This window comes from Ambystoma mexicanum, chromosome 12 (assembly GCF_040938575.1).
Source record: "Ambystoma mexicanum isolate Mex_15411 chromosome 12, UKY_AmexF1_1, whole genome shotgun sequence".
In the NCBI taxonomy this organism is placed as follows: Eukaryota; Metazoa; Chordata; class Amphibia; order Caudata; family Ambystomatidae; genus Ambystoma; species Ambystoma mexicanum.
This window is the reverse complement of record NC_090936.1, coordinates 1,067,954,072-1,067,977,303: the sequence shown is the minus strand read 5'-3', so window position 1 is coordinate 1,067,977,303 and position 23,232 is coordinate 1,067,954,072. Positions and strand designations below refer to the sequence as shown.

Sequence of the window (23,232 nt, the reverse complement as noted above, 5' to 3'; positions counted from 1 at the left end):
ACATTTTTTTGGTTGCGATTTGTCATGCAACCTCACTAATACATGACACTTCAAGTCAATATGTGGCTTTGTGGGTTGCCCAGGCAACACTTCTGGGATCTGGCACGCAGAAAAATTGTTAATGGAACATTTCTTCTTGGTCTTACCTTCCCTCCTGAATCTCCTTTTACTCTCCGGTCTCGTACTCTGAGATCTAAGTCCTACTTTTCTTCTTGGTTATCCCAATCCTCCTAGAGGTCAATTCCGATTTTGCTTCTTTTCTTTATTAGCTCCCAAACACTGGAATAAACTGCTGCTATCCATTAGCTCCTTTTCTGCCTTTCCCTCTCATGTAAAACATTTCTTCCAGCCCGGTCCTCCTCCTTATTTGATAATGTAATTTGGTTGTTATGCCATGTAATTGTACCAAGTTTCCTTATGATCAGCACATTGGTGCAAGCACTACACAATAAAAAGAAATACAAATTCCTTCTATTTGGGCAGTTCATTTAAAAAACGATGTACCATCGTTTCCCAGGTTACCATGAGGATTGCTGATAAAATGGAAGAACTAATGATGTGCTCTCTGAAAAGCTTTAACTGCAATTACTTTACCTTGGATCAAGTGAGTCGACCAGCACCCATAAACCAATGACATCTGCATGCATCAAAAAGGCATGCTTTCCAACATGAAGCATAGATATGCGGCTATAACCTAAAGATGAACTCCCACTGATGACTACTAGCTAGTGCTTCGCCATGTGTCCTATTAGCTGAAATGGTCTATTCTACCATCTCGAAAAGGGCCAGTCAAAAGAGTTAATTAACTCAATCATCATTTAAAATAATTTCTTTCATTTACCTTTACTATCTGGATTAGCGAACTCCAAGGCTACTCTTGGTCTACCGTTGTTCAGGGTGTATTTTGACACGGCAGTACTTAACTTGAAGTGGTTGAAGCTAACCAATTTAGATTTTCTTCTCTCTCCCCACAGTTGAAAATGTTGACAGTGATGGAGAAACCCAACTAAACAATGCAGGATATATGTGGAAATCCCAATCATTTAAATTGCTCTTCAACTGGTCCCCTTCTCACTGCTTAAACTTGACAACCAGTGAGTAGTTGAGTCCAGCAACACACGCATACTTCGTAACCTTTACGGTAAGCAGGTGGGGAAGCAAACTAAAATGGAAATTGCATGCTCACAAATTGCTTTGTGCATGATCATTAGTGTTTACCCCAAACCCCTTTCCCCAAGTCTGCATACAATCCACAATTTTAAACAAAGATTCTGTCCACAGGTCAGTAATTTAGGTTATCATTTTGGCATCTATAACTAGTGCTGGTATAAGAATCTCAGATTTACCGACTTCCTGATTTGGCATGGAGTGTGCAAATTGAAGTGGACCAAACAAGGGTATGTCCCACAGAAAAACACCCAGCAAAATTTGTTTAAGAAAAGAAATAAATCTGATCCACTTCAAGTCTTCGCAAAGACACATCATAGATAAACATTCTGTGCTACGAGGCCAGCTGTGCTATACTGCCAAAGGGAGAGCTGGAATGCCTTTGGTTATTGGCTTTCTATATCATGGAGTTCCCCATTTTGGAAGTAATCAAATTACAAACAAAGAAGGGACCTCTGATGCATTGAATGTTGTGTACAATCCTTTAACTGTCCCTGTTGAACCAAGGTGCTCACAATCTGCAATATACAGGATTCTCCATTGATCGGTCGTGGCCACAGAAGTAAAAACATACTGCATAAGAAACTGAGGTAGTCACTGTGTATTTCAAAAACAGTAAACTAGGCACTCTAGAAATACATGCGGAATCATAGCCGAAATAAAGTCTCTGCATCACCAGGACATGAACACACAGGCATTATAAAGGCTGAAAAATAGTCACAAAACAGGATGCAATATTAAACAACTTGTTAGGTAGGTTGCTAGATAAAATGACTTCAAGTGGCCTCAACAGAAGGAAACATTGATTTTCGGAAAACTGGAATATCTAGCACATTTTGTAATTGGATTTCATGATATCCTACCCTCACTAGTTAACTACAGCTAAGGACGCTGTACAGGTGACAATGTATGATATTATTAATACCACTGAGCAAGCACAAGCTATGAACCGAGGGAGAAGACTTGTACAGCAGTACACCGGAAAATGGACCACCACTGTTTCTTCTTCAAATTCCAGTGATTCACCCAAGTATGGATGACCTAGGAAGCATGTTTTCTAGGCTGGGTGAAAATTAACAAGCTGTGGCTAACATATGAGCTACAGCATGTTACAGAGAGGTCAACTGCATATTGATTAATAAGGCAGATGAACATTCAATGCGGCATTGTCCTCTTACTACTGAATCAAACCCAAAAGTCTCAATTTCTTCAGCAAGGAAATTTCCCCGAACACACAAGCTTAGCATAATTCCTCAGAGCCTGAAAGGATCCAAGAGCACTTTTCGAAATAATTCTCACTGAACATTGTCTTTTTGATTATCAACTAAAATAAAACCAAATCTTTATTTCAACCAGGATTCAATTTGCAATCCATTATCTGCTTCATCATACTTTTTTGTAATCGGCTCTGTATTTGAGTTTATATAACGTAAACCCATGTAGGAAGACAGAACGTGTACCCATAATTTGGGGGTAACACAGGTCAGTGGAAGGTGAAGATAGTTTATAGTAGCTTGAATATCCCGTACTACATAGGTGATCTATACCTAGGTGTAGCAGGTACTAAACTATTTCATCAGCGGAACAGGGTCTTGGATGCTTTCCTGAACTGCAGAATCATTGTAGCAGTCCTGATTGTGACACAGGCGTTTCATGGGGGTTTCCCTGTTTTCTCAACATTCTCTTTTGGAATGTTTAAGTCTAGAGCCTTCCACAAAATAAATTCTTCATCCCTTTTGGGTCAAACGTTCTGCACGTCAGAAGGTGTCTTCCCTTAAGTGTGTGCAGCCTAATGGCTTCTCCTTTCAAGCTATGAGTTTGGTCTGACAGGAAGGTGATTGAAAAGGTTTTCCTATCTGCCTTTTGAATGCGATACATGTGTGTATATTATATAACGAATTGCAGTCTAAAACTGCCATAAATAACTAATTTTAAAAGTTGATGCAAGGCTGCACGAGGCAGACGTTTTAGCATGCTATCCAGCTGGGAGATGGTAGAGCCATATTTTGCAAGTGTTCAGACATTTAGGTGAGGCAGGCGATCCATAAATGCTTTGAAGTAACATGTAACATTAGCTGCTCCCTGTACTTGCCACATAACCATAATTGACCCATCTCCTCACATTCTGCAGACAACATTTTTCACATGGATGAACAAATGAACTGAGATGAACTCCTGGATCGAAAACATAGGATTTCTAAAAGCAAAAAGGGCATTTATTTCAAATGGCATCAATTCCTATGTTTAGTTTGACAATTCATTAACAAAGTTTCATTTTCTGAGCTTAGGTCAATTAAAAAAATAAACTATGACATCTTTTATTAGAAAGTGTTTTTGCATCCGGCATTTGATAAAGGAATTATTCTGAGCTCATGAATCTGGGGCAGATTCCATTGCTTGGGAACTATTGTTACAGGTAGGTTTCTCCTAAGTAAATCGCAGCCCTGCATACCATTTTATGAAGTTACGGGGGCTGTAATCAAGTGGCAGCTAAATGGTTCAATGTAGGGACCAGCTGGAGAAGACAGTTTATAGCACCCAAAGGGAATAGCTCTCCGAGCTGCCACAAACTGTCAAGACACCTCAACCCGCATGACGGTGTGGTGATAAACGGCCACATGACAGAAAAGATAAGCCTACAAAAAACTTGAAGGGCTAGAAGTCATAACAGAAAGTGCAACTTATCCTTGGAAGTGCCAGGTCAGGGTATCCCAAATGGCAAGTAGTGAACAAAGCTGGTCATCAACACAGAAACATTAGCACTATATTTGAGACCCACTGCTCAAACTTTCACATTACGATACCAAGTCGGGCACTTCAGAATTATTTGTCCGCTTTGCCACATAGTAAGTTCTGTGAAGCGCAACCGCTTGGCTTGTATTACAACATAGATATTTCTGAGTAATTGCACAGTGCCCATTTAAGTTTGTGAGCTGTCAGAGTCCAACTAATAAAAACAAGTTGGCAACTGTATCCACCATATGTTGAACCGTGTCAGGTGCAGCCTTTAATGAAGGCTTAAATGTATGGCGAGAACACAGGCCACTTACACGTTACTGCCATTCTCCCCCATTTAGTCAAATCCCAAATCATCTCCGACAGCACCATATTTAGAAATCTTGATTTCGGAGTGTAAACCTTTCAGCCTATAAGGCAATTGAAAAGAAATTCGGGACTACATTATTAGCAAATATTATAAAAAGTTAATAGTGTGTTTGACAATAGTTGCTAACATAGACATATGCTTATATTATGCAATTAAAAAAAACTGTTCAAACACAAAAGCATGATTGCTTACAGGCATGACAAACTTAGTGAATAGAGCAGGCACTTCTTGTGGCTTCAAAACCCACAAGTAGAACATTGATCATTTTCACATTTGCATCTCTCTCTTAAATGTCGGATTCAGAACCATTAAAAAAAGAAATCCCTAGACACAGTTTATAAATAAGCTTCAACATATGAAGACTAAAAACACTCCTCTTAAGAGTGGAGAACATTTCCTAATGCAATGGCATGGCCATTGGCAGCTGCTTTATAATAAGATGTCTCTTTCGGGATTCCCCTGGAATAAATAGACAGGAGGGCCTACTACGAAAACGGCAAAAAGAAACATTTTTTTTTTTAAGAAGATCTAGTCCTTTTTAGCTTCTTTTTTCTCCTCGGATGGTGCTGGCCTGAAGTTTTTCCACACTTCTGTGTACATGAGCGTCCCAATGAACACAAAGAGCGTTCCGATCCAATGCCACATCATGAACGGGTTCCGAAAGTAGAGGATGGAGAAGATCAGGCTCACAAACTTCCGCAGCGTCACTACAAGGGTGACCGTGAGAGAGGTGCACTCCGTGGTCAGGATAAACACACCCCGAATGCATACATATCTTGAGAGTGGGTCAAGGGAAAATAAAAGGGTTGGATTTCCATGGTGACAGTAAGAAATGCATTGTCAATCAAGACAGATTTTTACTTTGATGTCACCAGAAAAAAATGTTTTCTTTATCCTGAGATTATTAATTATTTAGTATATTGAACTGTGAAAACTTTACATCCCACAATAACAGACAGTTATTTATTCATTCATTCATGGTGCACACAGTAATTTGGGAACTAGTGGGGATGAACAGGACTAGAATGAAAATCACATTGAGAGACTGAAAGTAATAAATAAAGTGAAACTCTTTCAAAGGTCTAACTCCAAAATTATGACCACTCAAAAGTAAAATGTCAGAGAAACGCAAATTCCAATGCCTGAATGCAATCCCGATTTGCTTACCGGACTGCCTGGTTTTCTGCCTGCTCTTCCATCTGAGCTCTTCTCTACTTAGTAAATCGTCCACTATTGTCTTGTCCCTTCCTGTCTCGTCTGCTTGCACCCCTTCTTGTGTCGTCCTCCCCCAGTGTCTTCCCCCCTCACCCCTCTTCCTCTCTCCTCTTCCCCCACCAACTCTATGGTGCTCCGTTTCTCCTTTCTTTTCAAACTTCTTCTCTATCGACTATCCTGCTCTACTCACTAAATCTGGTGGGAAGAAGTTCAAAAAAGGATATCCTGGTCTCCAACCCAGGCCTCCCTATTGCTGACACCTATACCAGTGATTCCTCCAGACAGACCCTCCCCGACATCCTCTTGGTCGTTCCTTCGCCAGACTTATGGACTCTTCATATGGTCTCTGCGCTCTCCTCCCATTAATTGTGGCACCCTGTGGGAGGCCTCGTGGCCCCCTTCCACTCCTCCAAGGTCATCATTAATGTTTACCTGAATGGCACGTCTTGCTCCAAGGCCCTCAGGCCAACCTTCATCTCTTTGATAGATGCTTCCTGCACCCTATCAATTTCCCTCCTTCTCTTGCTATCCCTTCTCTCCCTTCTTCGGTTTCCTTGCCTTCCCCTCTGCCTCCTCCTTGGCTACCTTGCCCTTTCCTTCCTCTGACTGAGAGGAAATGGCTAGCTTCTTGCACATCCTCTGACAAACTGGCCTGCTGCCTACTCCAAAGGCAATACCGGCTCTCTGTCCGCACTTAGAAGAGAGCCCATATCCAAGCTTGCTTCTCTCTGCGGCATCTAACAACTCAGCTGATCTCTTTAAAATCTGCAAGGAGCTGGCAATCGTGCAGCAGTCTCTACCTCTCCTGCCCCCTCCCAGGCCCTCTGCACGGCCCCGGCTTCTCATTTCATCTCAAACCCAGAACATCCTGTCCACCCTATTCATAGGCTCTTACTGCCTACATTGTGCTAGCCTGACTCTTATCCGTTCCACCCTTCTATGCTCCTGAATATCAATGACTACCTCGCCTCACTCACTCGATCCACTTTTATATCAAATGACTGTACTGTATCATGCATTGTACCTCACACTGTAACGACTTGTATGCATTCAATTATGACAGGCAATGTAACTAAGCTTTGAGATTTCTTGTACTGCTGCGCCCAGCTGCCCAAGGGCTTGGTGCGCATTATCAAATCAATAAAACAAACAAACCCTCTCGTCCTCTCCCCATCCTCCCTCTACTCTCTCCTCTACCTCGGGCCCCCCTGTGACCACCTCTACTCCCCCTTTCTCTTTCTTTCCTCTGTTCTCCCCTGAGGAGAAGTCCAATCTATGACAGCCTTGTCAAAACAGGTTCTTCCCTGTTCTTCCAAAACCACTAAGGACCACATTGACACCCTCGCTCCTGCCCTGGTTGACTTCTGCAACCACTCCTTCACCACTGGAGCCTTCCCTTCCCCCCTGCAGCACTCTTGTGCACCCTCTTCCCAAGAAACCCGACCCCTTCTGCCCGGCCAACCATCACCCGATCTCCATCACTCCTTTCCTGGGCAAACTCCTGGAAAAGCTGGCCATATCCCAGTTGGTTGTCTCCATGACCATCAGTCTGGCTTCAGAGCAGCCAGAAGCACAGAAACTGCTCTCCTGAACATCCGTGAAGACCTGCACTCTAACCTTGATTCTAATCTACCCTCTGTCCTTATCTTACTCAATCTCTCTCTGCCTTTGACACGGTCAACCATGCCATCCTGCTCAATTGTCTCCGTGTTAATCTGGGTATCACTGATTAGTCCCTGGCTGACCTTTTTCCTCCATTATCGACCCTCCCAGGTCCAACTTGGGTCCTTCCTTTCCTCTATCTTACGCTCTACCTGTAGTGTTCCACAGGGGTGTAACCTCTCTCCCTGGCTGTTTCAGGCTCCCCTCTGCCACCTCTTCTTCTCTCATGTCTGAGTGGCTTTCTACTATCCAGGAGTGGTGTGCCGCCAACGATCTTTGCCTTAATGCCAGTAAGAGAGATTCTCCTCACCAGCACACCTGCACCCTCCTTCCCCGTCACTCTCTGGCCGGCCTCCCTTGGCCCTCTTCCTGCTCCCACCTGTAAGGCTAAGAACCTCAGAGTCATCTTTGACTCCACACACTCCTTTACTTCTCACATCTGACGTCTCTAGGAAGTCAAACTACCAACTGCACCTCCTCCGAGGTATTCTTACTTTCCTCTCCTTCCCCAGAAGCTCACTGTCTTTAGAGCTCTGGTTATCTCTAGGCTGGCCTACTGCAACTGCCTCTTTCTAAATCTCCCTGCTTCTACTCTCCGACCTCTGAACAGGAATGTGAGATTTGTCCTCGTCCTCATGCTCAAAGATCGTATCTCACCAGCACTGAAATCTCTGCATTGGCTCCCAGTGGCTGCAAGGATTAACTTCAAGACCCTATGCATTGTCCACAAGGCCTTCTGGGGCCTGGGTCCTCAATACCTCCAACTCAATGCCTCCAACTCGCTCTTCGTAAATACCTTCCTACTCTTGTAGATCTCTTTCTTTGGCTGGGGCCTCCCTTTGGAACAGCCTCCCTGCCTCTCTGAAACTTGAGAAGAACCATCTCCGGTTCCAGAAGCACCTCAAGACCTTCCTCTTTGCTTCTGCCTTCTCTTTTCCTCTCCCCTGCTGATTTACTGTCTGATACTGCACTGGTCACCTGGCTTCCCTCTGATTTCAGGCCCAGGTCCCTGTCTGTCCAGTTGCACACCTTCCCAGCAACTCTTGCACTTGGGTCTGTATCTGTAAGCCTACAGCACCCCTACCTGCACTTTTGGACACCTGCTGTCTGCACTTACCCTTGCACTTGCTGGACGCACTTCACTTCTTTTTATTGTTTTGATCCCATGTACAGCACTGCCCCCTCACCTTTCCCCTGGCCCTTTTCCCCTGCGTCTCCCCTGCACCTGCGCAATCTCAATGTCACTTGGCCTAGTAAAATCTTTGTCTGTTCTCCCTCTGTTTCCCCCTTCCTTGCTTCATTGCGCCTTGAAACACTTTAGTATAGGCGCGTTACAAATGCCATATTTTATCAAATATCATATCATCCTGTTTATGTGTATTGTCAGGAAATGTTTCTAGGATCTTCTTGCAAGACCATGCCTAATAAACAATTCACTGTGTTTGTGCCAGAAAAGGGTTTCTAGTGAGAGGGTTCTTCGATACATATATTTGATTTCCATAATTTAGTTTCTATTCCCCTCTTAATTGACAATTTTGTAGTCATTTGTGAGAATGTGTATTCTATTTTGGTAATTTTAAATGAAAAACACTACAGTTGTACTTTTTTAAATGTAGAACAGTGCACATATTCTAAGCATTGTGTAACGAGACAGAACCTTTTACACAGATGACATGCAAAGATAACGGGCATTCCTGTAAAATGACTGGATGTGTAAAATGACTGGATGTGTAGGGCCCAATTTGTAGCCCATTAAAATATAAATTGAAAAATCAACATATGATCATTTAGCAGTCAGTTTTTGAGAAACAATTTAGAAAGCTCACCCTTGGCACATAAAACTCTCGATGGTGTTCGATACCCTTCTTAAAGCGAACCATTTTGTCATAATGTCAGAGCCCCCTTCTTTCCTTTGTTGATTGGAAGCTCTGAGCAAATCAAACCCTTTCTTAACTCTTACATACTTTCTCCTGACACCCAGATTTTCTTGAAAGCATCGGGTCCCTCAATACTGGATGGACTATAGCGGCCTCATGCTTAATGTCTCCACAATGGAGTCATGTGCCATGTGCTCATGTCGCCCACGCAACTGGGTCAAAAACATTGGCGAGCAGCCCTTAGCATGTCCACATTGGTAGGGCACTGTTTCTCACGGTGCCTTCCACAATGCCCACCAACTCACATAAAGACGCAAGTTGGCCTACACCATTTTCATTTACTCCAGCCTTGCAACAGTCCAGCTTGAACAGACTTTCATAATATTGAAGCTACTTTGTAGATGTAACATGTGTCCATCTGGTCGGACACTGCACCAGCCTATATATATATACACATTGAAATGTCCAGAAACACATCTACTCACTCACTCAAACCCACCAACCATAATTTATTAAGGATATTGTGACAGCTGTTTCTTTACTCAAGCCTCAGAGCTCCGGAACACGCTCCTATGCCAGCTCTTCAAGATCCTGCTATGCCTGTACCATTATTCCCAAGAATATAAGTTTGTGGTGGGTGCAGAAAAATGTTATATATTTTTTTTACTCTGTTTAGAAAACACTGCCTTTTAAAATTCAGTGATTTCGTGCTATAAAAGAAGCCTCAAATAAGCCATTTATAAATTCCTTTGATGTAATGTGGCAACGAGGCTCTGTCTCCATTCTTCTTCCATGACTTTTCCAATTTACCAGGGATGTACCTCCGACAAGCTCAGGCTCTCCCTCATTACCAGTTTTCCATCAATTCTCGGATCTGCCTTACTTGGTTCTGTTATCAACAAGGAAGAAGAGTTGAATTAACAGCTCCTTTGTCCTTTCCGGGAAATGTTGCGTAGCTGGAAAGCCGCATAATCCCCCGAATTGTTAATGTGTAAGGTTATTCCAAGAGAAAAACAATGAATTTTCACCATTCCGGCACATGAACAGACTGCAGCGATCCTAGTAGTAGACATTAAAAAGGGAGCCACTTTTGAAAGGAGGGACCCCTCTCTTTACACCAGAAAAACAAGAAATCAGCTTGATAGAGGTCCAGCTATTTTTTTGGGAGAAAGTACTGTCTAAGAGCAAATGGCCGTACACAAAACCTGGTTTCATAATGCAAGGCAAGGGAATAAAAGAAACCCTGCAAGCAAGAAGAAAGGGGTACTAAACTCATGCATCTGAGAGGAATAGTTACATATGGTGGGAAAGCTCCTAGGGCCTCAAATAAAATGTATGTGCTGGAATATGCCTTGAAACAGTTTTGCCTGGCGTAAAGATAGCAATGGCTGGTGAGCCAGGCAACCACAGCAATGAACAAGTTACTTTCTTACCTGGTAACGTTCTTGCGATGGGATGGTCCAACGACGTATTCCATATCTATGACAGTAATCACCACAGCTGTGCTGCTTCGGAAAATCTTTGGCGTCTGCGTCCTGCGTCGATGCGCCGTCCCCGAGGACCTCCTCCGACGGCCGACGTCACCCGATGTGATAAGTAGGACGCACGACGCCCATAGCCTCAGTTATAGTTTTTTCCCAGAACGTGTGCCACCAGTTTTCTGCTAGTCAGACACACAAGGCCTTGCCGAACGCAAGCTGCAATCGCAAAAGAAATTCTGCAGCGGGGAAGACAGGGAGGGAGCGATATGGAATATGTCGTCGGACCATCCCATCGAAAGAACGTTACCAGGTAAGAAAGTAACTTGTTCTTCGAGGGGATTGGGTCCTCCGACGTATTCCATATCTATGACAGACTCCGAAAGCAGTACCAAGCAAGGAGGTGGGAAAGAATTTAGAATACAAATTTAGCATGCCCGATCAAATTGCGGAATAGAGAACTGCCAGATCTTGCCCTCTGATGGAATCGAGGGAGTAGTGACGTACAAAAGTATGTACTGAAGCCCAGGTGGCTGCATCACAGATGTGCGAATAGGAACTCCCCTCTGCAGAGCAGTAGACGCAGCCACTCCCCTGGTAGAATGGGCCCGCAAGCCAGCCGGAGGATCCTTACCCGCCTAGCGGTAACACTCGGAGATAGCTAAAATAATCCAACGAGACAGTCTGTTTCGTCACAGCTTGTCCCAAATGCTTTCCAGCGTAACCGATGAAAAGTTGATCGTCCACTCTGACCCAGGACATGCGCGAAATATAAAAGCTCAACGCTCTCCTAGAATCAAGCCTATGGAGCCTCTCCTCTTCCTTATCAGGATGTGGAGGAGGATAGAACGCCGGAAGAACAACCTTCTGGCTCAAATGAAATCCCGAAACCACCTTCGGAAGAAAAGAAGGACGAACTCTAAGGACAACCCTGTCCTTATGAAACACAGTGAAGGGTGGCTTAACTGAAAGTGCCTGTCACTCGCTCACTCTGCGAGCGGAAGTAACCGCAATCAAAAACACAGTTTTCAGAGTTAACAGCCTCAAAGGGCAAGAATGTAAAGGCTCAAACGGAGCACCCATAAGAAACTTAAGAACAAGGTTCAAATCCCAACCTGGCACCAGAAAAGGTGACGGAGGGAACACATTAGTGAGCCCTTTCAAAAACTGCGAAATTAAAAGGAATTTCAAAATAGGAACACTCTTCAGACGAGCGCTTAAATATGGACAGCGCCGCCAGGTAACCTTTAATGGCCCCCACTTGCAAGCCCCCGTGGGCCAAAGAAAGCAAAAAAGACAACCATGGGAATGTCACATTCAAAAGGATCCACATTCTGAACTCTGCACCAGTCGCAGAACTTTCCCCAACGGCAACGGTACAGAGACTTAGTTGCCGGCCGCCTGGCCGAGAGCAACACCTCCATCACGTCTTCAGGGAGGTCCCAATCCTTATACCTCAACCTTTCAGAAGCCAAGCGTGAAGATTGAGGGATCTGACCTCTGGATGGAGAACCTGACCCCCCCCTCCCGTGAGAGCAGATCGTCTCGGTAGGGAAGACGACATGGAGGGCAGATGGACAAGTCGAGAAGGTCCGGGTACCACGTCGTCTGGGTACCACGTCCTCCGGGCCCACGCCGGAGCAATGAGGATCATCCGGGAACCGAACCTCCGTAACCTCCGCAGTACTTGCGGGATGACGGGGACTGGAGGAAACGCATACAGCAGTGGGAATGACCACTCCACCATGAACGCGTCTCCTAAGGCTCCTTTTGGAGGAAATTCCCGCAAGCAGAACCTTTCGCACTTCCGGTTGACACTGGAGGCGAAGAGATCCACTTGAGGGGTCCCCCAAAGGGCAAAGATCTCCAGGAGAATCTCCTGAGCCAGCTCCCACTCGTGAGAGATCGAGCTCTGCCTGCTCAGAGCGTCAACCGTCTCATTGTCGTCTCCGGCCAGATGAACAGCCGAGATCGAAACTTCCTGCTGGATGGCCCAGAATTCGAGCTGCATCGCCGGCCACCGTGTTATCTGTTAGAATCAGGACACTCTTTCCGCGCACAGTCAGCAGAAAAGCCTTCAGGGCTAGCCTGACGGCCCTCAGCTCCAACAGATTGATATGGAGTCTGGACTCCGACGGAGACCAACGACCGCTGACTGTCAACTCGTTGGCATGAGCTCCCCATCCCGTGAGGGATGCGTCCGTCACAATCATCACCTCCGGCCAGGGCAGCCAAAATGGGGCCCCCTTCATCAGATTGCCCTCGACGGCCCACCACAGAAGGTCCCGGGCCACCGAGGGCGGCACCTGAACAGGGTCCGACAGCCTGCCGGAGGACAGACCACTGGAGCTTGAGTGCCCACTGCAAAGATCTCATCCGCAGACGAGCCTCTGGCACCAGAAGAATGCAGGATGCCATGAGGCCGAGCAGTCTCAAGAACTCGGACGCTGGGAGATCCTGGGCAAAATGAAACTCGTGCACCATCTGCTGAATGTGAAGAGCCCTCACCTGAGGAGGAAAACACTGCCCCAGGGACGTGTCGAGCACTGCTCCGATGTACTGGAGCCGCTGCGTTGGTGTCAAATGGGACTTCTTTAAATTGAGGGAGAAGCCCAGCCTGTGAAGGGAGTGGCAGGTGACGGACCGATGATCCAGGACTTGCTCGGGAGAGCTCCCCATGATCAACCAATCGTCCAGGTAGGGGTAGACGTGAATCCCCCCTTTCCTGAGATGCGCTGCCACCACCACCATGAGCTTGGTGAAAACCCTTGGGGCGGAGGTCAATCCGAACGGCAGGACCCGAAACTGAAAGTGCAAGTCACCAACTGCGAACCTCAGGTACTTCTTGTGCTTGGGATGGATCAGCACATGGAAGTAAGCCTCCTTGAGGTCGAGAGACACCAACCAGTCCTGAAGTTGAAGGGCCTGGAGGACTTGAGAAGGAGTCACCATCTTGAATTTGTCCTTCCTGAGGAGTTTGTTCAAACCGCACAAGTCCATGATGGGTCTCAATCCCCTGTCTTTCTTCGATATCAAAAAATAATGGGAATACCATCCCTTGTTCCTCTCCGCTACAGGCACCAGTTCTATGGCGCCTTTCTCCAGCAGGGCTTGAATTTCCTACACAAGGAGCGTATCCAGACTCTTCAAAGAGAGGCTCCCTGGTGGATTGTCGTGAGGCCTCTGCCGAAAAGGAAGACAGTAGCCGTGGGTTATGATCTCCAGAACCCAAACATCCGAAGTAATGGCTTGCCACTCTACAAGATGCTGCGCCAGCCTTCCCCCAACCGGCGAACCATGGGACCTGGCCTCATGACTGAGTGGTAACGGCTGCGGCGTTGCCCGAGGGCAAAGAGGCAACTGCCCAAGCGGCCTTGGCACCTCAAGTAACTTTATTTCCACCTATGGCACTCTTACGATGGCCTCTTTGACTGCTAGCTCCCCTCGCTTTACTGAAGGACGAGTAATAGCGAAAGGAACCTCCCCTCCATTGCTGTCCCCTAGGACGAAAAGGCGGAGGTTGGCGAACTGCAGCACCCAACGACTTCGCTGCAGCTGTGGAGGTCTGCAACCTCTCAAGGCTCTCGTCAGCCTTGCTGCCAAAAAGGTGTTCACCGTCAAAGGGCATGTTGAGGAGCTGGGACTGCACATCAGGAGCGAACCCAGACTTCTGCAACCATGCAAACCTGCGCATTACGGTGCTCGCCGCCATGGCCCGGCTGACACAATCCGGCAAGTCCAAACCCGACTGACCGGCCACACTTATGGCATCCTTGCCACCCTGAACCATAGCAAGGAAACCATCCCATTCGTCCCCTTCGGGAATATTTTCAGCCGCTAATGCAACACAGTTCCACAGAGTGTGTGTGAAACGAGATAAGGCACATATGGAGTTGGCCGCCTGAAGCGCCATACCCCCGAAGAAAACACTTTCTTCGCCCAGCCGTCGAAACGTTTGTCGTCCCTATCCGGAGGGATGGTAGCATACGATGCCTGCTTTGCCGGGGCGTGGCCGTCTGCACCACCAAACTCTCCGGAGTGGGGTGCCTCGACAAGTAGCAGGGGTCGCTACTGGCTGGACGGTATTTTCGCGACAAAGACTTTCCCACTGCCGGGAGACTCTCCGGAGCAGTCCAAGCCGCCGCCACCCTTCTCTGCAGAGCCATATGAAAAGGCAAAACCGGGTCAGTGGGGGGACCGAGATCAAGGATGTCCGTGAGATCATCCTGAACGAACTCCCCTGCGGGAGCTGACCAACCCAAGTACTCGGTGACCCGAGACATAAGGCGCCGATATGAAGAAACGGCATGAGTGCCAGGCTCCGGCCTACAAAACTCCACCTCCGGAGAGGTGTCCAGTCCACTGGCATCATGCAGCGACTGCCGCAGGTCATCAAACTGGCTATGGCCCGAGATAAGTTCATCGGGAACCGTAACCGGAACCAAGCCGCCATCAGAGCCTTCATCACCCTCAGAAATGTACTCCAGGCGGGGAGAGGAAGACCTCTGGGGACCAAAGCAGTGCCTGACCTTAGCCAGAGCCTTTCTAGGGGCAAACCCCGTGCCACGGGGCCCCTCCAACACCACTGCCTCGAAAGGCGTCGAGGGCGCCGAACGAGTCGGTGCCGGCGTCAAGCGAATCGGCGTCAGCTGCAGCGCCGCCATTGACACAGGCCTCGAAGCCGGAGCTCCGAGCGTGTCTCTCGACGACCTAGGCGCCGATGACCCCCTCGGAGGCAGCACAGGATCACCCGGTCTCGAGCGCGTCGAGGACCGCGACCTGGAACGGGCATGGCGAGAACGGCTACCCTTGTCCGGGCGGGACCTCTCCCGCGAGCCATGTCGACCACCCGAGCCCGAAGGCGTACGAGCGCCGTCTCTCGACCGGTGCCGACCGACCCCACTCGGAGGCACGGACGGACCGGTGCCCTGCGATTCAAGAATCGCTAGCATCTTGCTTCCTGAAGGAAGCCCATTCCTCCGGTGTCGCTTGCATGGAGGGATAAGCGACCCGCCGACGGGCGGAGTCCTCGGAAGAGGACAGGGAAGGCTACCTATGTCGGCGCTTCCGGGAATGCCTCAAAGAGGCGGAGGAGTGACGAGACCGACTCCTGCAAGGAGACCCACTGGACTTCTGACAATGACGCGGAGAGTCGCCCCTCGAGACATCCGTTGAAAGCCCCGCAGACCTCGACTTTCGGGGCTTAGACACCCGGCCTACCGACAGCTTCTTCTTGCGTTCCCGCAAGGCCTTTGCCGTGAGCGACTGGCAGTCGACACAGTCGTCCGTAGCGTGGGCCTCCCCGAGGCACCAGAGGCAGGCGTCGTGCGAGTCCGTGACCGACATCTTGGACCCACAGTCCCCGCATTTCTTGAAGCCCGGAAGCGGGGTTGAAGACGAAGACATCGCCATGAACAGGTCTTCACAACAAACCGAACAGGTTCAACGAACCGAGAATTGAAAACAGCAAACTCCAACGAGTCAAGGCGTACCGAGATTCACAAAGCGAACACGTTCGCGGAAAAAACGGAACTGAGGCTATGGGCATCGTGCGTCCTATTTATCACATCGGGTGATGTCGGCCGTCGGAGGAGGTCCTCGGGGACGGCGCATCGACGCAGGATGCCAAAGATTTTACGAAGCAGCACAGCTGTGGTGATTACTGTCATAGATATGGAATACGTCGGAGGACCCAATCCCCTTGAAAGGCAAGGTTGGGGGTGGCATGGACATGCCTCACCAGCCTGGATTCTGCAAACCTTCAGAGCCACCACAAGTGAGGCCAGGTTGGAGATATCCCGAACTCCAAGATGCCAGTAGTATTACTGCTACCTTCCACAACCTTCAGAGCTCACAAGTTTCCTGTCCATGCTCAAGAAAGACATCTAGTCCTGTTATTTTCTTTGAATTCTAGCTTTGTCTTTTCCATTTTAAATTTAGGACCACGCAGTCCAGAATTCCAAAGTAAAACACAGGACTGGATGAGTTTCTCATGAATGGCCCGGGGAAACGTGTGAACTCTGCAACTTTCCACATCGAGCAGCGTTATCTGCCACTCTTGTTTGGTGGAGGCATAGGCTCAGGCTCCAAATTGGTCAGAGATCTAAAACCTCATGGAAGAAGTTATTTTGCCTTTTTCCACTCAGGGGTACACTACAAAAACCCCAGGTCCTATTCCTGTGTTGAAGCGGAGATTAGCCACTCATACAATTATTGGTGTATCTGGGGCATTGGCCTTAAGAGAGGTGCAGCCGCTAGCATACACTAGGAACTTTCAAAGGAGTTCTGAGCCAAAAGAAATGCACTTTGCATCAGTAATGATAGAGTCCAACTACAATCCTCTGCCATTGTCTAACTGCTTACTAGAGTATGTGGAAACAGGCAACTTAGTTTTTCCAAACCGTGCACTACTGAACTGGATCACCTCTAGGTTGTCCCAATTCGTCACATGAGAGAAATCAGACAATGCTAAAGGCACACATTTCAATCAGCCAATTCTGAATTTCTTGAGGTGCATAAGACAAACATTTAAGAAACCAAAGGCCTTTTCCCCTGAACACATACAAGGTTAAGGAGTTAGAGGTTTCTCTCTTCCATGTGCAAGTCTAGTCCAAACACCTGCTGTTTTACAGCTTCTTTTGTAGGACTCAGAATCTACAGAGGCAGGTCAAAATCAGCAATGGTTATAGGCTCAATCAGTATCTAGTCTATCCATTGAAATTAGTTTCCTCAAATTAAAATCCAACGAAAATTATCAATTGAAAAGCATTTCCATCAAAATGCATATTCATTGAATGAATTTCGATGATTTTGATGGATGGGTTGAGGAAAGGGGAAAGTTATAGGGAGCTTGGTAAATATTTGATGGAAACACCATAAACTGACTCCATCTGCCATTCAAGGAATTGTTGGTGGTCTGGATTTAAAAAAACTTTAGAACCAATACCTGCATTATAGACCTTGGTCTTCAGTGACAAAGTTGCACGCCAGCTCTGTTCTGAAATTGTAGAAGGCAGAGTGGGGTAAGAGCCAGTATGCTACAGCATGGACCAACATCGTAGGAAGAAAAATAGGGTTCCCTATTCCCAGACTCATATCCGATGGACAGAATTTGCTATGAAGTCGCAACCCAATCCCTATCTTCAATGGTGACATGGAAACAGCTTGATCTTTTAAGAAAACCTCTGATAAATGATGAAACACCGGCCACAGCAATTCTGAAAAATAATCCAACCGCTTTTCACAATACATCTCTATGGAAATGGAAAGAACATTTATTCCAACAACTAAAAGACGAAGAAATATCGCTCAAAACCCTCATGAACAGACCCCAACATGCAAAACGTAAATTGGCAAATAATGACTGGATCAGAACATGTCATGCCAAAACTTTATACTCAAGAAATCTTCAAAGCCAATCAGATATCCGAGCCCTACACGAAATCCCGAAGTACATGGAACAATTTCCTGATAAGATCCGCACAGCGTACATGGGGATTAGCCAATTTACCTACAAGAGACAAGCTGGCAATGACACAGCAAATCCCGAAAACTGATAGCTATTGCTGTTTCTGCAAAGATAGGGAAGTACCAGAAACAATCTATCATCTAGTAATGATCTGTCCAGAATTAACTCCTAAGAGGCTGAGCTTCAGTAACTTTTTTAAAATAATCGACCCAACAGATGGACACAGAAATGCGTTGGTCATTATTATTGAATGGACGTGAAAACAAACTAATCTACACGATAGTTCAATTTTTACAACATACTTTAGGATTACATCCCCGAGATCAACAGAAAGCCACATGAAGATACCGATGATTCGCCTCATTGATGCCGAAAGTGACAACAAGAGATCTTATTGTCTTTATATACATTTTTTTTTTTCCAATTGAATTGCTAAATATTATAATTTCGTGTATCACTGAGTTCTAAAAATGAAAAGTTTGTAACAAACTAAATCATTTTAATAAGAAAATAAAATAGGGTTCACCATCAGAAGAATGTACTCGGGCAACACAAGAATTGCCTGCCAGTGACTAAAAAGTTGGACTGCAGCAACAAGTGGGTGGTGGTCATCCAAATGTCCTAAAACAGCACAGCAGGAGTGGACAAAGGGCAAGTCTTTGGGCTACCACGCTGAGGCTGGCAACAGCTTTGCAGTTGCAGTGGAGACCCAATGTCTGCATAAATCTGACACAAGGAGCTACAGAACAAATGTGCAGCAGGTGTTTGCAATATTACACCATTGGTGTACGCTACCGAACGCGAGGATAGTATTTAAGGATTTTCACCCTTTGAAAGATGTTGTTGTCAAAGTGGCCGTGATGAAGGAGCCATCTATTCCAGATTTATGGGACGCTAAACGGGTCTTTGGGTTTAGTATGACAGTGCTGCATTTTCATCAAGAGTTTTGACTTGGATGCTTTCGGGTGCAAATTCGGAGGGATGTCTGTAGGCACAACAACCAGTTGCAGGGGCAGTGCCTGATCATTGCTTGTGGCATCTCTGCATGTGCCTGGCATAACTGAAAAAAGCAAGATTACTTGATTACCCCATCAAACATCAGTTTTGCATCATTACAAACAACGGAATTGACCAAAAAGAATGGCAACAGAAGAAACACAAGTTACGTGTTGTATTTACTATACTTTCCTGTTCACGGGAAATCTTGGGACAGTGTAACCCACTGTATGCAGAGCTACGTGGGCCCACCTGTGGAAGAAGGTCTGAATAGAAATGGAGACTGAACATGGGTTATGAGATGGAAACCTCAGGTAGTACATGGGAACCTCAGTAGACCATTTAAAGAGATTCAGCAGTCTCTTTGTCCACACTTATGCTCTTAACATTCAGTAGGATAGACTTAAGTATGTCCATAGATCTCTGCTGGCGGGACTCTGCAAGGTAGCTTTTCCCCCTCATGAGGAATTTCATAGACGTGGACACAACACTAGTTCAGCTGTGAATTTTAGCTACACTTCATTATGGTTGATGGATTGAGACATGTACAAATGCTTGTTGTCGAGTCTCTCTTTAAAGTCTGAAAAACTAAGTGAGGGTGAAACCTTGAAGTACTACATAAGGCATGGGGGTGGCGGCAAATGAGGTGGAGTCAGAAATTCCCACTAGTTGCGCTCCATTGTGCAGTAAGGTGGTGAACCATTTGTGGACTCGCCATCAGTTTCCATGTGAGATTTTCAGAGTAATCAGCAGAATCATGTGGTCCACAATACTAAACTTGACTGAAAGTTCTAGGAGTGAGGCCTCTCCTAAATTCAAGTTTGTGCTGTGTGTCATCTAGGATTTGTAGAATGACTGCTTCATTAAATTACTCTTAAGAGTTTTGTCTGGAGAGTTTGAAGTAGTCACAGCTTCCAATATATTTTGCCACAAATAAAAGGTCAGGGATGATGCGAAGGTTCTGTGTGTTTAAGAGCTTGCTGTTCTGCCCATTTTTACTAGGCTGACTGAGAATCCACCTTGTTGCATAGAAGTGTTGGCGATGTTCAGCCTCGTGGGCTATATGCTCTGAATGGCTTTCTTGTCAAAGAAGGTGAATCTAGAGTCTGATAGGAAGTCCAAGAGCTTAAATGCAGATTTTTGGCTTTACGGAGCTACTCTAGGAAAAAACACATCCAGGCAAGTGTTTTTTTTGGACAGGGCTGATTGCATTTATGGGGATCGAGGTCATCTTTGGCCTGATGTTCTGTTTTTAATTATAAAAAATTGTCAAGGCATTTCGTTACAGAGAGTAGATTTCTGTGGGGGGAGCTGGGTACATTCATACTCCAGTCACAGTTGGTTTCTGAGGGCAACCAACTCCAGTATTAACTTGCCTTCAGATTTGGCTTTTTAACATGTTTGCCTATTGTAGCATAGGGTATGTAGAAGATCCAGGGTGAGGTTCTTTCCTTTTTATTTTGTGCAATGTCCCCAACATTTTGTTTTACTGTGATTATTTTCTTGGTGCAGGTTTCATTTAACCCGGTCATTAGTTCTAGAAGGCCCACTTTAAATAAGGAATATAATCTCAAAGGATGGCAGTGATCAAAAGAATGCGCGTCAGGCCTGAAGGTCAGGCTTTCAGGGATACTGGCGCTTTGACCTTCTCTTCTTATATTGCAGTGGTGTGGGTCCCGGCCAAGGATGCGGTGGTTGTGCTTGGTCAAAGATCAAAGGGCTCCCCCTCATTGACAGGGATGTGGAAGGTACACCACGAGGACCTCACGTAGCACTACGAGTTTGATTTGGCAGCTATTTTCGGTTATGGGTTGTTGGAGAATAAGTATAGAGTCCAATGCTTTGGGTTAGCTTTAGAGCCGCAATGGTAAAGGATTCAAATGCAACGAGACTCCTGATCTTTTTTATGGTTGGAATAATTGTTATGGGGCTGGATTGTGACTCATCCAAGTGCAAAGCTATTGGAATATTAAAGGGCGACTAAAATCAGCCAGAAAAAAAAAATCAGTCTTTTTTTTGGTGCAGCCTTTAATATTCGAGATAAAGACATAGAACCACATGGAGGGGCGTGGGGGTGAGGTCAGTTCTATTGCCATGGTAGTGGTACAGATGATGAATGTGCGTACTGCAAACAATGTTTTACTTGCAGATAATCTTGGAGGTCTAAATCATCATGTGAGAGCATTCTAAATACTAATAGGGACAAAATTACCTCATCAATCTTTTAAATTATAGCTAGCAATGTGCGGATGAAATGAGTTTGTTACACATGTTAGGCATTTCAGCTTAGTTATATTTTGTGCATTTGTTATTTAAAAATGGATAAAGGTAGAAAAGCAATTATAGCTAGCAGGGTAACAGAATTAGTCAGTAACATTGAAAAAAGCATGAAAACTGATCAGAGACATGAATTGCCCTTTTTTGCTACTGACAACTCAGGCACAGGCCAAAACAATTACAGAAGTGTTAAGCAGGTCAATAGCTCATCTGCCACTTACGTTTCCGACGTGGTCAGAACTCCACCACACAAGTACTGATGACTCTCCCCCTGACCAACCAGCTTTGTGACTTCAAACTATTGGACCCTCTAAAGTGCCCACTCAGAGTTTCTCTTAGAAAACCTGACTGGGTAGGTCTTCATCCATCTGAAATTCTCTTTCAAAGTTGCTCACAAGGAGATCCTTCATTGGCACAAAGAAGTGCCTTGTGATATGTTTTCAGTAAAACACATACGCAAAACAAAATGTTTCCTGATGAGGATATTGGTTGGTAAAACAGTCATTATTTGTAGGAGGCGAGGTGAGTGATGCACGCTGATATGAACTGTATACACGTAAAGGTCAGGTAGCTAGTAATGCTGGAGAAACAAGGACGCATCCTTGATGTATAGTAGAATACTAGCTGCAGCATTTGGGACTTTAAAGCTTGCATATAAGAAGAGGCTCTCTTAGGCATCACCTTTGGAAGGCTTATCGGGCAGGGTGAGTATACTCAGATGACAGAAGCAAAAGCTGAACAGAGTTTAAGGGGCTATGAAGCATCAAAAAGCAAGCCCTGGACTTTATAGAGGACAGATTAGGGCAGGAGTCGAGTGAGGTGGACCAGATGAAAGTAGGCAAAATGTGGGGCCGTTGTTAGTTTTGAGGACGTCAAGTTTTATTGCCATTTAGTTTGTCTCCAGTAGTGGGTGGCCTTTATAAATTGGCGAACGAGGACTTCTCTTAAATCAGTTTTATTTGGCCATTGTTACAGGGTTCTGGGGGACATCAAGGTAGGAGGAGAACAGAAGTGCAAAGGAAGAAATTAGATGCAATAGGGTTAAATCGAAGAAGAGTAACTGCATTGATTTCTAAAGGACAGTAATGTTTCACCAATATATTCAAATGTTCAAATATTCAAATGGTTTTACAAATAGAAGGGTCAGACTGATATCAAAGTATTTTTTGTATCACCCATACATCAGTCTGTACTGTGTAAGACTGTCCTGTTTCAGGACCAGGCAATAGTTTAGATATTTGTTGTAACCCATCTAGAGTTTCTCAATTCCTTTGTGAAGACCATGTATAATCAATCTCCCAAATCTACGCTACACTACGACTGTACCTGCCTGTTTGTCGAGAAACCTATATTTCCCAGTCTACTCTCTCACCCAGCCCCCACCCCATCTCAAAGCAGAGAAACAATTGACCTTGTGGTACGCACTCTAAGTTCTTAAATTAAATAAAGAGGCCTGCACCATTTGCATTAGGAAGGAGAGAAAGAAGGTTGATTTTCAAAGGATAGAAGTAAGAGTAGCAAGGTTTATGGGACTGGTCATTGGTATGGGTATGTTTAGTAAAATTGCTATTTTTAGAGCATTACGTCAGAAGTACAGATTCACATATGCATTATCAGTCCGTCTGGTCTACTTATTTCCTTGTTCATAGAATTAGATCCTGAAAGGCCTTTTGAGAGGCACATTTGGTATTTCATTTGCACGTAACAAGGTTGTGTGTGTCATTCAATCACCATACCCAAGCCCGGTCATCCATTTTCCCCCCACTCAAACCCCGCCCTTTTTCCCCATGTAAGGAATTATTAAAAGGATACTGTGTGAGGACATTCATTAGCAGGAAAAACCACATGCTTGGCATGGTAACTTCCACAACGGGAATATGAAGTGGCTCTAGAGAGAGGAAGAAAAGACATCAATTAGAAACATTGATTTATCACATCATGTCAAAGAATGAGCACCCTGATTGCATGGAATTTGAAAAGAGATGG

General features: G+C 45.7%; 1 protein-coding gene across 1 annotated transcript in view; it reads right to left on the bottom strand.

Moving 5' to 3' along the window:
- Positions 1-3,361: 3,361 nt before the first annotated feature.
- The window catches only part of SLC35B4 (solute carrier family 35 member B4), a 195,071-nt gene continuing 175,200 nt past the window's right edge, over positions 3,362-23,232 (bottom strand). Inside the window, exons 9-10 of the mRNA XM_069629623.1 lie at positions 23,059-23,134; positions 3,362-5,048 (exon numbers count right to left, since the gene is read on the bottom strand). Coding sequence (XP_069485724.1) covers positions 4,802-5,048; positions 23,059-23,134 — 323 coding nt within the window. The 3' untranslated portion in view covers positions 3,362-4,801. The remainder of the gene's footprint in view (positions 5,049-23,058; positions 23,135-23,232) is intronic.